This window comes from Mesitornis unicolor, unplaced genomic scaffold (genome assembly GCF_000695765.1).
Source record: "Mesitornis unicolor isolate BGI_N332 unplaced genomic scaffold, ASM69576v1 scaffold50209, whole genome shotgun sequence".
Taxonomy (NCBI): domain Eukaryota; kingdom Metazoa; phylum Chordata; class Aves; order Mesitornithiformes; family Mesitornithidae; genus Mesitornis; species Mesitornis unicolor.
Window position 1 is genome coordinate 18,110 of NW_010206273.1, and position 16,448 is coordinate 34,557.

Here is a 16,448-nt window from a genome sequence, read left to right on the forward strand (position 1 = left end):
TAGGATACCACCAAAGCACATTTATGTTGAGAATAAGTGGGAAAATTTAATTGAAATCCTGGGAAATCGGACATTTGATGAAGGGAAGCCAGAATTCCTGAAAAAGCAGCAGTCTGCAAAAAATGTAAAGCTGCAACTCCAAACTCCACAGGGTTTACATAGCTCACTCTCCAAGTTGCCTTTGTTTAAACAGCAGTGTAGCCATGCTTTCTATCCAGTCTCCCACATACAGCACACTGCGGACCCTCCCCTACCCCTCCCACCCAGGAATAAACAGGCTCTGGAAACAAAGCTTGAGCAGATAACTGTGGAAGTCCTGAAAGAAGAATAATGCTATTCCCTGTGGAGAAGCAGAGATACCCACATAAATAAAGCTGTCTGCTTGGGATGTTGTTCTTAGTCTCTTGACGATAAAGTATGTGCCTTATAATTAACTAGTTTGTTATTTGTGTAACACATCCTTATTTCTATCCATTGAAACAGCTTTATTCACTTTGTTTTGTTTCGGGGTTTTTTGTTGCTGTTCTTGTTTAAATCAGAACCATTCCTGTTGAATAAAAGAGCCTGAAATGCAATTTACACCAACAACGTAAAGCAGCCTTACTGTGAACACATGCCTAGTCCTTCACGTTCCCTCCAACGATCAGAAACAATTGAACAGGTATTTATGAATCAGAAAGGTTAATCTACAATCCACTTCTGCAGGGGACAGATGCACGTTACAGCTAGGGGGTGGGAAAGTTTGAGACAGTGCTACTGGCCTGAAGGGGTTTTGGTTATTAACTGCGTGGAAGGCACCCCTACTGCAGTGCATGCTGCAGTGAGAATCCAGACAGGCCTCGCACTCTGCTCATGCAACAGTGAGCTGTGCAGTCACCCTGCAATGTTTTATTGATAAGGCTCCACTAATTTTGTGTTAGTCAGGCACATGCAATCAACCATCAAAAATCAGATCTATAGTACAGGTGGTTTTAAACTACACAAAGAAGCACACAGCCTAGAAAACAGAGGACAGCTGGCAATGTGCAGAACAGACTCAAGAAGCTAACTTCAAGGTAGCATTAGGAGGCAAGGATTACAACACACTGCATTAATATAGAGGAACATCTTACCAATAAGTAAGTAATCAAGGAGTAAGTGACTGAAGGCAACCCTGCAACAATCAGGCCTCAACCCTGAAAGCTGCAGGCAGTTTTTAAAGGAGATGCTACCAAAGAACCCCCATGGCTGTGAATACTTCAACTACTTCTGCAACTTCAGCCACACACCTAAAGCAGTGAGGCAAAAGCCTACTTCTCAAAATTGGGCAGCCCTAAAGGCAGCAATAAACATATTAAGTATCAACTTCAGCCACACACCTAAAGAAGTGAGGCAAAAGCTCTTCCCCCAGGAAGCCTACTTCTCAAAATTGGGCAGCCCTAAAGGCAGCAATAAACATATTAAGTATTATCTGAGATGCCATGATTAAGTGACTTCTCCAATTGACTGTTTAATACAGCTTTGTTTGTTTGCTTTCCTTCTTACCTGATGATGTTGCCTGGCTCCCGCTGTGATAGACTTGACAAGAGTATCTACTAATGGCTTACACATGATCTGTAACAAAGAAAGACCCAGTCTCTTATTATTGTTTAGCTGACAGACAGGTTTGTTTTTCAAGCAAAACAGTCTATGTTTTACACAGCTTCTTGTGTAAGAAGAAAATGCCCCAGGAAAGAAAAGTACCCAGAGATCAGCAACAGCTTATTTGAAAATTAACAGCATTGCTCACACCAACCTTGAGTGAAATCTTGACCACAACAAAATCAGCAGCAAAAGGCTTAACTTGGAAAAATCAAGCAAAGATTTCACCTCCTGTGTTCTGCCTGGTTCTTGATTTAAGTAGGCAGTTCACACAGAGGAGCGATCCCAGAGGCAAAGGAGAACGTACTGAGTTAGACTGGAGAACATCAGAGCTTGGGAAGAGATCTGAACCCAAAAGCTAAAGGGGCCAGAAACAACTGTGTCCAGAGGAAAGCCTCCCTGGAGACAGGTGATCTTAAAGTTGTCCCCTGCAACAAGTCTTGACCAAAACAGCCTTTCTAGAGGGATTGTTGTCAGCAAAGCTTCATGAAAGCTTCTGGCCCAATCCACCAATTTCTGTGTTTACAGACAAAATATTTCCAAATTGAGGGACACAAAGAATTCAAACACAAGAAATGAGAAAGCACCTAATTGCAAATACTGGCATACCTCTAACGTTGTCTACCAGGCACTGACAAGTATGGCCCTGGCAAAGCATGGACAGCAGTTTGCTGCACAGTTCACTGACATATCGTGCGGATGGTTATTCTACAAACACCAACTGTAATAGCTTCCTTTTTGGAGTAAGAAGACTACTAAAGGAACAGACAGCTCTAGCAAGTGGGCAAAGCCCAGGTTTAAACAGGCCAGTATCTGTGTATATCATTACTTTTGCTTTATAAAAAGTGATGAGCTCAAAACATTTTCAAAGACATTTCTGCAAGGAACAGTCACATGGAATCCACAGGCTCTAGAAACCTGCAGGTGGGATCTTAAGCTTGCTGTCCATGTGGGCAGCACACAACTCTTCTCTTCCCTTTATGTCACTAACTTACGTGGGTGGCGTTGTGGTCTGGTGACCTAAGAAACCTGGCATGCAGAAGTGCCTCCTGGATGGATTACCTCAGAGTCTGAAAGCATCTTCTCTCGGTTACACAAGCCTATGTCTCCTCCCACCAGACTCAATCCTAAAAGATTGAAGCCCTTGAGAAAGGGCTTCTGCCAATTGTCTCTACCTCACTCGTGACCTAAAAATCCCTGAAGAACTGTATGGCATTCAGACCCAAGGCCTGTTTCTTAAAAACTGGCTGTCTTCATAGTGGAGACATAGGTCTCCAGGCACAGGTCAAGTTTGCAGGAAATACCTCAAACATTTCAGACACTGACACTGTCTAAACATCCAGCTTGCAGATTAGATTCCTATGAGACTCTATGCTCTATGGCCTTCTTGGATGAAAACTGAGGAACTGAGCATGCAGACAGAGCAAAGCTGGACAGGAGCTACATTAGCAGTTTAAACAAGCTAGCCCCTTCTGCCTTTGTGCAAACCTCACTTATCCATGTTGTCTTGAATACTGGTAAAAAATTAGACCTGCTTGGGCTATGCTTGGGCTGCTAAAGAGCAGCCTTCTGTCACAGAAGCAACACATACCGGGAAGCGTCTGAAGAGATCATGGAACATGGAGATTGTAAGAGCACTGTTCCGTTTAGTCAAGAGTTGTGTCAGTGCTTGCTGATATATTTCAGTCACCCTCTTCATATCCAGACAACCTGTGCTCATAAGCTATAGGGGAAAAGCAGATCAAAAATTTCAAGTGAAACACAAGGATGAATCACAAGCAATGAAGTAATCAATTTTAAACAGTGCACACTGATTTTTCCAGCAACCAGATATTCTTGAGTAGTTTATATGAAACAGGCCTACGCGATACAACACAGAACCATGAAGAAACAACAAAGTGGGCCACAAACATGCTCTCTCAAGTACTGACAGCCATACGTCCATGTTAGTGAAGGGCAGCACAGCTTTCTAGTAAGACTACATACACTGTATGTACTGTGGTGTAGCATGGGCACTGTACTTCTAGGATTGTGGTGGGCACGTCTAACACACATTAGGCTCAGAGAGCACTCAAAGACCATCCTGCAGCAGCTGTGCTGTGCACATGGTGTTCTCAGCTGTAGATAGTAGTGTATGTAGAGATCTAGATGTACAAACACTTAGCAGCTATGTCCAGGATTTCCAGATACCCAGATAAGCCTTAGTGCTGACCAGGGATCCAGCAGTCCCAGAGCTGTGTAACTGCTCTAACAGCCCCCTCTGGTGGGAAAAAAGAAACCCAGACATGCAGCAACCAGCTGAGACGTGCACAGAAGTAACATCACAGAGGTGAGTGAAGAGCAAAGCGCAGAGAGCATCACATCCTGATGTTCCTGGCTCTTAACTGTACTGCCAGGGAAGCACTGCTCTCTGGAAAGAAAGAAAAATTAAGGCCCAGGAGGTCAAAGCTGTTATCTTCACAATAGTGGACAGGCCTTTTGCAAACCTCTGCCCATGTAATTTTTCCATGACCCCATAGCAAGTTAAAGCCGTGTTAACACCGTGTCCCACTCTCAGGTTGAACTCCCAATGCTACTGCAGCTGAACAAACGCTAAAGTTGAACAGGGGAGACAGATCTTGAAATACACAACCACAGTTTCCTAGCAAAGTTTCTATAATTAATGCTTATTTAAGACACACAAACGCAGGGAAAAAATGGATTCCTCCTCCCATGCAGATGTTTACTGCAAAAAATTTCTTCTGTAGTAACAGGTTTTGCCATAAATTTGCTCACTGCATAGAATCATAGAATCACAGGATACCAGATTGGAAGGGACTACAAGGAACATCTGGTCCAACCCCTCAAGGTAAAAGTACAGTTTAAATGACATGAGTGAGCACCCTGTCAAGCTGACTCTTAAAACTGAGCAATGTAGGGGAATTCACCACTTCTCCTGGGAGATTGTTCCAGTGTCTGATTGATCTCACGGTAAAAAATTTTCTTCTGGAGTTCAATCGGACTCTCTCCAGAAGCAACTTGTGACCATTCAGTCTCTCATAAATCATCGAGTCTGCTCTAGTTCCACTTTGCTGCTTACTGAAAAGATCCAGATAATGCTCACAGAGTGCTGCTCACTGGAAACATGCCACATCTTTGTCTCTGGTTCCCTGTGAAGACCAAGTACAAGGATGCTGTGAAGCGTGTCTCACTCTAGCCTCAACAGCAAGTATGTTGTTTATATTCCCCATAGATCTCCATTTTTCTTTCCAGAAAGGCCTAGCACAGAACAAGAGCTGCTTGGATTAACACTCTCAGTCTCTCACTAAGCCTTAGAAACATTTGCTGTTTGTAATTTCCAGGCCCTCCCTTGTCATGAGGTATCCCTGTTTATTCTCCTCCCTAACAAACTGTCTACAGGATTAAGGCACACAATTCAAGACATGCAGAGGCAAGTGTTAGGCTAGTTGGTGAAACACCAGTTGCCAGGTTTCTAGTGGAGCTGAATGGACTGGGCTGTCCCATATGTAGGGTCACCACATTTAGAGACCTGTGAAATTCAGCAGAGACAGTAGAAGTAAGGGAACTAGACAGTGAGGGTCCCCAAGTAATAGACACCCATAGCACAGATGGATGAAGAGTCTCTGTGCAAACAACTACCACTGAAATTGGGGCTGCTCCATGTTCTTTCACCATTAAATAACTCAACCCAAACCTCAGAGAGATAGGAGTTCACTCTTGTCCACCACTATCCTGTGTCTCCCTGCTTGTCAGCACCCTCCCAGAAAAGAACTCAGAGTGACTGCCAAGACATTAACGGAAAGGATAGCAAAATCAACCTGGAGAGCAGTAAAAATATACATCAGGCTTCTTAGGCAATTAACCTGGATCTGCTGTACATCAGCAGCCCCTGGTGGCTACAGGCAAGCAGGCACTGCAAAGGCAGGAGGGTCAGAGCCAGAAATGACAGCTTTATGGAAGAGAAATCACATAGATAGGTATCTGCAGGCAGCAGGAACAGTGAGACTGAATAAGCAAGGCCCACTCTGTGAAATGGAGCAACTTTACTGCCAAAAAACACTGCCACAAGAGAAGTCTAGTGTCCTACCTGAAAAGCCTGTGGGATGGCGTTGCTCTGTTTTTCTGGCAGAGGGGCAGGAGTTAATGACTTGTCAGATACATTTCCTTTCAACACTTTGAGCAGGTATAATGAGGCACTAAAAAAGAAAAGGAAAATGGAAAGACATATAAAAGTGTCACCGTTCCACTGCAAAGCCACCTGAGAGCAGAACCAAGTGATGCAGGCAGCTTGTTCTATACCGAGGAGGGTTAAAGAGTCCAAGAAGGTCCCTTCTCTCAGTCTAACACACTCTTGTCAAATGTAAAGACAAATAAATCTTAAGAGGCTGCATAATTTCCTTATCTGTCACTGCACTCAGATATTATCCCTATCAGCCTGGTTTCCTCGAGTTCCTGCTTTTGACTAGCACTGCTTGAGGACTTCTGCATTTGCCCAGGATTTCTGAGCCTGCACAAGCAGTGCAGCCCTCCCAGCCCAGGCTGCTGAGTGCCTGGAAAACTCGGGCAGATCAACTGAGAGGGCATGCAGACAGTCTACTGCTTTTGTGAAATGCTGTATTAACTGGCTACAGCTCCCCTCAGGACTGCCACTGCCAGGAAGCTGTCAGGGAGGCATGCGGCACACACAGCCAGCCCTGTGTTGTCAGGAAGAACCACGGTTCCTGCAAAGCCCTGGGCCAGGTGTGCTGCAGAGTCAATACTGTCTGATGGCAGAGGGTTGACCATGCAACATGGTACCCACTGCATACACAGTTGTGTTGAGAAATCCCAGATGGAGTATGAAAGTCCTCCTGAAACTATCTGCAAGATACAAGAGAGCCTACTGGTAAATGTCACTCCCATTTACACCAGGAAACAGCAAGATTTCTCATGTTTCCTAACAAATATACATATGGCTTATCCTAATTCACCTGTATCCAGCAGTAACAGAATGAATACCGCACGTGCAGTCAGGACTGATAATCATTACTGTCCTCCTGGAAACAGTAAACCACTGTATTTACAGAATGATCATTGCAGACTGACTATAAATTACACTGATCCCCGGCACTGAACCACACATAATTCCTTACTCCCCAATTAAGTCTCAAGGAAGTGCTTCCCATCACTATAAGCAAAACTGTACTAGACCATTCCTGTATCACAGAGCCTATAGAAGATGATCGCCAAAAAATGGACTTCTGTTTGAAAATGCTTCAGACTGCCAGGAAAGCTAGCCCTCATGTAAGACACAGATGCTGGCACCAAGCCTTCATCAAGTCTCTCACTTCTCTGAACTGTTTTAACATGCAACATTATGCCTGCTTACAGACCAGCCATGGTTGCAGCACCGAGTATAGACGCTCCTTTTTAACACTCACCTGAAATAATAGAGAGCCACTGAAGAGTCAGTGTGCTTGCAGGCTTTTTTCACAAGCCTCTCCATAAAAGCATGCAAATCTTCTTGCAGGGCATCCACGTTCTTGCAGTACTGCTTAGTTCGACACAATGAATTCCTGAAAGAGCATTAAAAACAAACTCAAAGCAATTACATACAGAAAGAGGTCTGGGGACACATGGCTACAAACCTTTACCACTGAGCTCAGGGTAACACATAAACAAAAATGGTGCTATAGCTGCAGGCAGCAAAGGAGGCGGTCATTGCTGTGGCAGGAAAGGTGAGGAACATTACTGCTCTTTGCCTTCAAGTAAGTATTTAGGCATAAGAGTCAAGTTTCCTCCAGAGCTCCCACAGATGGGATTGGCTGCCTCAAACCCCGTCTCTGCAGACTGCTTCTCAACAGGGGTAGAGAGAAGAGCTAAAAATGCTTTAGAGCTCTGCTGAGGACGTCAGGGAGTGGTGGACAGAGGACACACCATGTCACACACCACGCATTACGGATGCGCTCAGCTTGTATCACGCCTCACTTCTGGCCATGAACAGAGAGAATTTGCACTCTGCCTGTCTCAATAATAACTTGTTGGGAGTTTCATTCCAGCCACAGCAGCAACTCTGGAAGCCCAGGGAGCTGCTGCATGGTCTGATACAGAAGTCAGAGGCCTGTGGAGATATTCAGTGACATTGCACTGTGCCTGCAATACCAACGTTTATTCTTAAGGTTTCCACCTGCAAACAGGTTTGACACTTGAAGTCCCTTTGACTAGAAAACTTAGATCATAATTTCTTTCCTGCATGTTATGACTAAGTATTTTGTGTGTGTGCGCTTCTGGGATTCAACCAACACCACTGGTGTCTATCAAAAGCCACTGCCTATTCTCTGGAGGCCACCTACCTGAAGATATTGGCTGTTTTCTGGAGGAAGTCAATCTCCTGCTTGTCAGAGTCTGAGCTCATGCACTGTTCAATCACCCGAAGCAGAGGCTCAATGATGTCAAACACCAAGGGATTCTCGGGTTGCTTAGTCAGGAATGCTTCAATCAGATCCAGCACCTGCAAGCATAGTTACTGGCATGAGAACTAATGCAGACAGGGAAACATGATGGATCTACCCAGGGCAGCTCTTTCAGACTGGAGTGGGCTTCATAGCAGCTGGAGAAGGCTAAAGAAAACTATTTCCAGCTAAGATCTGTACACCTTCTGCTATCATTTGTACTGCTAGGGCATGGAAATGGAAAATTAAAAATTTGAAACTGAAGATTAAAGGCTGTCTGTTGACTTCAGCCTATTCTGTGCAGTGACATCAATTAGAAACAGCAGTTATGAGAATTACTGCTACCTGGCCAGATGTGCAGTCACTAAAACTTGGCACAGATGACTATTAGCAATATTGACTGATAGCTCTCAGCCCTGCAAATCCCTCATGACTTCCAGCTAGTGCATTAGCATAAAGATAGCATGTTACAGGATAGCATTGAGTGAAAACACAGTAAAGACAACGGCTCTCTACTTCATTCAGCCTTTAACTTCACTAATCTGACACCAGACATTTCTGTTTGTGAGCAGCTTAAGCAGTCTGTGCCCTGACGCCCAAATATCCTGGCTAGTCTATGCTGACACCCGGTGGCCTCAGGACAGTATTACAGTCACAAATAACCAGAGCGTGTTAACCATACTCCTGATTTTATTAGCGTAACAAGCCCCCAAAAAAGCTTACATTGCAAAATTACTAGAGGGATTTTAATGCATGTCACACTAAGGCACATCAAGCTTGTCCAGTTCACAAAAATTTACAGACACCTCCTTTTCGGTAGGTGTGGAGAAGGATCTAATAAACTGACACATTTCAAATTAGAAAATGGAAACCATGGTTCACTTTTTGATAGCACAGTCCTGGATTTTGTTTTGAAGTAGAAACATGAAGCCCCCAATCACTGATCACAGTCTTGCTGTGCCAAGTGCTCTACAAAGCCAGAACAATTCAGTTCCAACCTCCAGGAGTTTATGACACACATGAACGTCCCAAGCCATTTTAAGTAGCTCATGGCATGCAGTAGCCTACAACTAATATGCTAGTAAACCAGAGGTCTTCATACCAAACACTTTTCTCCCACCTTAATCTTGAAATCCCTCCGTAGGATCTTCTCTTTCCGCAACCTGTCTTTCTCATCCTTCTTCGCCTGGATCCGTTTCTGCTGCTCGGCAAAAAGGGCTGAGATGTTCTTGTCAAGTGCCATCATAGCCTCATCATCCAGCTCTTCATCATTCTCATCTCCTCCCTTTTGTTTTTAGAATGCAAAAACATCATGTCATTTTATGTACTTCAAACCAACAGTGGGCAGAGAACCACAGCCAAGACCAGACTTACAGTAGGGATGTGGCTACCTCTAGACCCTCAGTAACAACATGTGGAGGGAAAACAGATGCTCAGACCCATGAGAAATCTCTCCGATATTTCCTCTCAGATAATCCTGGTTGCACAGTACTAACACACAGAGCTAGAGGACCGAGGGAGGGAAGAGGGTGAGGTTTTGACACTGACACTTGTGTTTGTGCTCCTTCAATGAAGAGGTTAATATGTTGCTGTCTGTAGCCTTTACAGGAATCATTAAACCACACTCCAACGCTGCTACAAGTCTCCAGTGTGGTCTACAGGGATCACACTCCTCCACACAGGCCAGCCAATAAAGGCACCATGTAACAGTATCTCAGTGCTTTAGTTCACATCAATCTCGTTTATTGCAAGCAGAAATACAAGCTATATCAGGCTAGACTGGACACACTAAAGCAACTCAGGACACACTAACAATAAATATTAGAACAAGTGACTTATTCCCACAGCTTGCTTTGAAGATCCTGACCTCCTGCTTTAAATGCCATACAAAACAGCCAGAGTTATCACTGCATGGGAGCAGATAGGGTGTGGGTATTAGATAGCCTTTCACCACACCAAACCTCCTGGTATCTGTATCAAGGTAGGCAGTGAAAACATACCAATGCATTCCCTGCTTGGAGAACATTCATCAGCTGACTGCGAAAATCATCATCAACTTCTTCATTCTCTTCCTCATCTCCACTGTCATTCTCTTCCTCAGTGTCGTCTTCATCTGAGGAGTCCTCACTTTCCTCCTCTTCCTGAGGAAAAAAAGTTCATCTTCTGACCCCACCATTCCTCAACCCCAACTCAATTCTCAGAGGTGTTGCTGTTCAGAAATAAAAACTCAAGCCTCCCCTCAACCCACTGCTTTGCTTCCAGCTCTCAGATTCAAGTAAAGAAACCTCAGATAACAAAGGAACAGGTCTTCACAAGAGCTAAAAGCAGAACATAATACAGACTTCTCTGTCATATTAAATGAATATCAAAAGGAAGCTTCCAAGGAACATCTGAAAGTAACAGCCTCCATTTGACTCTCCTTTCTGCTAATGCTTGTAACTCTTTGTGACTCAAATCTCTGCAGTTCTTAAAATCCAAGATCTTAAATTCAGATGGCTGTGCATCACAGCAACAATTGAGTTTGTGGCTGCAAAAAAGAGAAGCCTGTGCTAACTTCAGGATGAAGTCATCTCTCCTCAGACAGTAATCTAGTCAAACAGCCATACCTACAGCATTTTCCTTCACGGCCAAGAGTCTAACATACACGCACTTCCAACAGACTATCTGTGTGTTGCGCTTTTAAAATAAATCTTAAGAGAGCAACAGCCATTGCACTCAAGACAGAGAAACGCAATTAAGTCTGTTACCACAGATCAGAAGAAACATTAAACAGTGAGAGTCCGAAGAGTCAATTACCACGTCCTGTGCGGATTTGATCTTTCTGTCTTTTTCTTCCATCACAACAACAGCGCTTTCTTCATTTTGCTCCTGGTATGGGTCAAGAACCTGCAAAAAAGAAGAACTTGTGTTTTTTCAATGTTTCATTTTGATCCATTTGTTGTGTACAACAGACAGGAATTTCAGCACGGTAAGCCCGTTGGGTAATGAAACAGTAAGTAAGGGCATTCAACTTTCCGGTTTATAATATCATATTTGTTAATAGGCTAAGTTCTCTCTATGGGTAACAAAAGGTGGAGAAAACAGAAGAGGTTGGTGACATCACACATTTTGATTTGTTACAAATGAAGTATTAGGTTCATCATATAAAGTACACGACAGCACATCTTTGCAATCCACATACTACTCTCTCAGAAGACACCAACTCACTCAGTGGTATGACCAATTCAGACATTCAGTATCATTTATTTTTAATTCAGTAGCACACAGTGTCAGACATCTTCTAAATTAAGAACACTTTTATTTAATCCCAAAACAGAGACATGATTGTATATCTGTTAGGGACAATACAGGCAAACAGTACAATGCCCTACTACTACTTACATCCAGGATCAGCTGCAAGCTCTTTTTGGTCAGATTAGGACATATCCGTACAAACACGCTCTTGGAAATCCGACGTATGAGTAGGCTGGGCTGGGCAAGGAGGGAGAGAAGGATTTCCACCATCACCTCAACCCATCCTGGCTCTGTGTTGTCTGCACAGGAACAAATAAACAGTGACAGAAAAAGACAAAAGCACTACACTGGCACATCAATAGGAGACTACAGAAAAATTCAGTAAGGGAAAAAAGGTAGTCCTTCTAGTTGACTATTAGAAATACACACTCAGCAACACAGACCAGAAATGACCAAGTGTGAAGCTAAAGACTGTAGGTGTGTTGGAAGGCTACTAACTGTAGGGAGAAATATGCCTGAAATTGTTTGTAGGCCACTATAAAGCCTTAGCAGGTAACAAAAGCTACTGTTCATTAAACCATTACTTAGATAAGCAGTGCTGCAAATCATGCGACATCTATGTGGCCACACTAAAGCAATCAGCAGCTAGTCAGCTAAATGATATACATTTTATATATAGTGTTTCCAATGAAATCAGGAGTCACAGCAGTCCATGAGAAGTCCTAACACTTAAAATTGGTTCATTGGTCCAAAACTTTGAGAATCCTGATCTACATACAACCAAGCCACCACAGAATTACAGCTTTTATTTTCACAGTATCCTCAAATTTACACAGAGATTTAAGGAGAATAACAAGACCGCAGCTAGAGAGGAAGTCAAAAGACCAAACCAGGTTCTTTCCTGGTTGAGTCAGAACCTAGCTCTGCAGGCCCTAAACAAGGACTAGCCCAAGTCAGCAAACAGGCTGCATCTACACACAGAACACATTTAGTTTGCACAGAACCTGAGCTCTCAAAGTACAAAGTTCCAGGCCTGCTGGCTGTTAGGAGAGCCCAAAGCTCTGCCTGGGCAGATATCACCACTTCCAGGCAAGCTTCTGGCCAGCACAGAACAAGGACTGAAAAAGAGTGAACTTCCTTGGACACTGCTCATCTGCTTATGGCCAGCTCTGAAGCTCACCTGTCCTTTAAGAGGCACATGGGAACACAATGCACTGAGGATGCAGAGAGAGAGCTGGAGCAGAAGACAAGAGGTTTAGAAAGACAAAGAAAGAGAATGAAGGAGAGGAGAGGAGGACCCCTGGGGAGAAGTCAGAACTGATGAAGTGAGAGTGCTTCGCTAATGCAGAACTGCCATCTTATGTCTTTTGACAGACCATTAACAACCCCACTCCATTTCTTTCTGTAGGAAGGACTCACCAGTCTTTTTCTTCTTAGGTTCTTCGCTGAATGCCCTCTCTGTGCAGTTCAGAAGGTCACTCAGAACATCCATAGTTTCAGACGGATTCTGTTTGATCACAAGCAGACAGTAACCACCCTCTCTGAATTCCCCACTACCAACAGAAACAGAAGGAATACTCTCCGAATCTAAGGACCTCTCTAAATAGGTACAAACATTAAAATCAGCTACTACAACCCCTTTGCACAAGAAAATACAAAACTAAGTAAAAATTGCTCCACTCAGTGGCAAATCAAGGCCAAAACTAATGCTCAGGCCAAGCTTTGCCCTTGTAAGTTGATGTCTACAGTCAGAATAAGAATCAGAGTTAATTAGCTGCCAGTTGTCCATTTTTAGAAGCCAGAGGCTGTGAAAGATTTGATCTCTGAACACAAAGATTCTCCAGCTCAGTGGTCAGAAAGCCCAGCTATCAGTCCATTTTACACCACTCAAATATGCTTCAGAAGTCTTACTTTGAAAAGATGAATGGCCATTAGAAGCAGAAGCTGCTGGAAAGCAACAACTTTAGCACTGTCTGATTTATTTTCCTTCTTCTGCAGATTCTTCACAGAATGAAGTGTCCTGAAGAAAGAAACCCTTCTGAGTCTTTCACAATTACAACAGCAAATCCTCTCTTACGATCAGACTAAAACCATGATAAAATCTATAGCAGTATTTTTTGAACTTAACATTTAATTTATTGGACTTCGACACACACATAGTATACAATCTTAACCAAACAACAGTATCTCATCTTGTGTGGCTTATAAAAACCTCTGCAATTTGGCACAGGTTAGATTCACAATACTACAGCCAAGGCATACACCTTTATGGGAAATCAAGCTCAGAAAAGAGGGCCAGAAAAGAGCCACTGAGAAGCTAATACAGGCATTATTAGGAGAAAAGATCAGCAGAGTTATAATCATGTTTGGGCAAAAGCAGGACATGGCCATCTACACATAGTTAGCACACAGAAGGAAGAAAGAAACAGGGTGATGAGAAACAGAGAAGCATCCTGAAACCCAGTCACAGGTGCATAAAACTCAAAAAGAAGAAACAGAACTGCCATGGCTGTGAAACAGCTCTGCTACAGTGGCCAGAACAACAGTAGGAGGATAAGAGAATACAATTTCTCTTTTACTGGTTGAATCCCACCTCTCCCAGGCATCCCTCTGTTCTGTGGTAAAAGGCTTCACAGCTTTGATATGCTCACAGGAGAACAGGAGCTTGTTGGCATACTCAACAAGAAGAAATATCCACAGCTTCCCATCTGCAGTCACACCATGGATGTGCTTCTCCCTCAAGGCTGCAGCCTTTGCTGTATCCCCCAAAACAGTCAATGTGTTTAAAGTCTGAAGTAACCTGAAAAAAAAAAAACAACAAAAACCCAAACAGCCAGCACGTTACTGTCAGAGGAACCAGATGGCTTTCTCACACTTTTCCAAAATAATGTCCACCAGAAAAGTGCTCTCATCTCAGAGCTCTGGGCACTCGTTTCAACCCAGGCTCACGAGGCCCAAGTTTCAACCCATGATGTATCCAAGCACAGTAATGTATAGCTCATTGTCTTGGTGTCCCCAGGGACACTGTTATTCTCAGTTGTTTCCCATTCTGTGTCCCATCGTGTCCTCTGCCTTTCATCTACCAAGGCTGCAGCATCAGGTTTGGCAATCACTTTAAAGCATCTATTAATACCAACTCCATCTCCCTTACTACAGAGAGGACTGCAGAACCATCAGCGATTCACATGCAGAGCTGACAGAAAACCAACAGCAGCTCGCACAGCCCTACCACCTCTTGGGTCCTTCCACTTCTAGCCTGCAACAGAAGCAACTGAAATCTTGAGAAAAAGCACTCTGAGCTCAACTCTAAACCTACCTGATCATCACACACATACTCAGCAGGTTTGCCATGCACAATTACGTGTTTATTGGACAAAACTTAAGGATCTTTGGGAAATCCACCTAGGATCTCCTTAAAAAAAGCCATTCCCTCGTCCTGGAGTCAAACAAATGCTCCAATAGCAGCTAACAATCCCAACCCTCTTGCCCTGCCATTTGCAGGCTGATCTTATCCTCAGGAAAATAAGATAAATTTCCAAGCTTTGCAATTTGCAAGCAAAATCCTTACCCAAAGAAGTAGCTTTCTGCCATTGAATGACCCTGTTCATACAGGGGCTCTGATGGAAGGACATTTGCCTCACGTATCTGTGGAGTCGTTTTCTTAGCCTCAAAAAAAGCATGGAAAAAGCAAAACCTAGAATGAACAGAAACAAGGACGAAATGAAGAGCCAGCTTGGTCATAAAGAAGCAAAACCAGACCATGTGTGCAAACCAAATAGCAACAAATATTCACATTTTTATTTGAGGATGTCCAAGCACTAAAAAAAAGTCACTATTTACAATAAGACACTTTCCTCAAGGTACACTGCGTAAAGAAGAGAGAAGGATGCTCAGGACTTCACAAAAAGGAAATGCCAACACTTGAGGTCACACAATACAATGCTCAGACTCTCATATTCAGGTCATACTGTCCAAGATTTTTTAACTGACAGATAAATACTTATTAAGATCTGATGCAAAGATTAGAAGTAATACCTTCAAGCAGTCTAGGTAACCAGGAACCTAAAATTTACTGAAAACAAATGGGACTGATTTGATTTTAAGTGCCTAAAGTATTTATGACAAGAGTTTGTCCAAGTTTGCAGAAGGTATTTTGAAAACAGAACCCAGTCTTCTAAACAATACATGTTATGGAATATTTCCACTAGCATCATGGGGACAGCTTACTTGACATACTTCTATAGAACTAAACAAAATCATTCCAAGCACATGTGGCATTAAGTCTGTGAATCATTCTCACCTGGAAATGTCTATTACAAGGCTCTCTTCTTTTTTCACTGCACTTTCAATGATGTTAGCAAGTCGGTGGATGATCCACTTTCTTAATCGAACAATCTTACGTCGTGCTCTTTCAATAAGGAAGTGGACATAATCAGTAGTTTGAACACTATCCCAAAATAAACACAAATCACACAGTCCACTGCAGCAAGAGATATTTAGAGGCTTTACACTAAAGATGGCAAAATTACGTAGTAAGAAAGCGACAGGTACACAGGAAAAGATATAATCTTCTCAAGTTTGCAACTTACTATGCCAAAGACAGCATGAACTGAACTGGCAACAACTGGCAACTGATGGCAAGGGAACCAGCAAATGTTGACTGTACAGACCAGACTTCACACAGGTAGCTACTCTAACCACAAAACAGAAAGAGAAGAGGAAAGTGCATCATCTATATACTCACATGTTTACATTTTCCTGGTTCTGTTTCTGTCGGTTACTTGAGAAGTCTAAACAACAGTCAAGGTCTGGCCTGAGAAACATGTTTTTGAGCCAGTCAATGTATTTTTGTAATGCCATTGGCTGCAGGTGTCTAACTACCCTGGAAGAGCTGGAAAACACTGAATAGCCTTGATTGGTGAGGGTAGAGAAGCCAATCATCACTGCCAGCTGCCTCTCTGGGTCATCACAGCTCTTCAGAAATTCATCTACATATCCTTCCATCTCTGGAGCAAACTTAAATCGATCTGGAAGCTGAAAAACATGGGCAAACAAGCAGGTTAGGAACCTCACACCAAACTTGAGTGTATTTGTAAGTGCAAATCACTTTATGGATACAATAGCAGTAAGTTAAAGTCATGTGACTTAACACAGAATCACAGA

General features: G+C 43.1%; 1 protein-coding gene across 1 annotated transcript; it reads right to left on the reverse strand.

The window, feature by feature from the left end:
- Positions 1-1,524: 1,524 nt before the first annotated feature.
- On the reverse strand, positions 1,525-16,319 carry MYBBP1A (MYB binding protein (P160) 1a; the record flags this gene model as incomplete). The annotated part of the gene is made up of 15 exons (XM_010191674.1): positions 1,525-1,593; positions 3,212-3,343; positions 5,708-5,816; positions 7,041-7,175; positions 7,953-8,110; positions 9,172-9,336; positions 10,052-10,192; positions 10,848-10,937; positions 11,433-11,584; positions 12,705-12,792; positions 13,197-13,305; positions 13,879-14,085; positions 14,854-14,979; positions 15,586-15,693; positions 16,030-16,319. Coding segments are annotated over 15 exons (2,079 nt in total), but the record flags the coding sequence as incomplete, so codon positions are not given.
- Between the last annotated feature and the right edge of the window lie 129 nt (positions 16,320-16,448).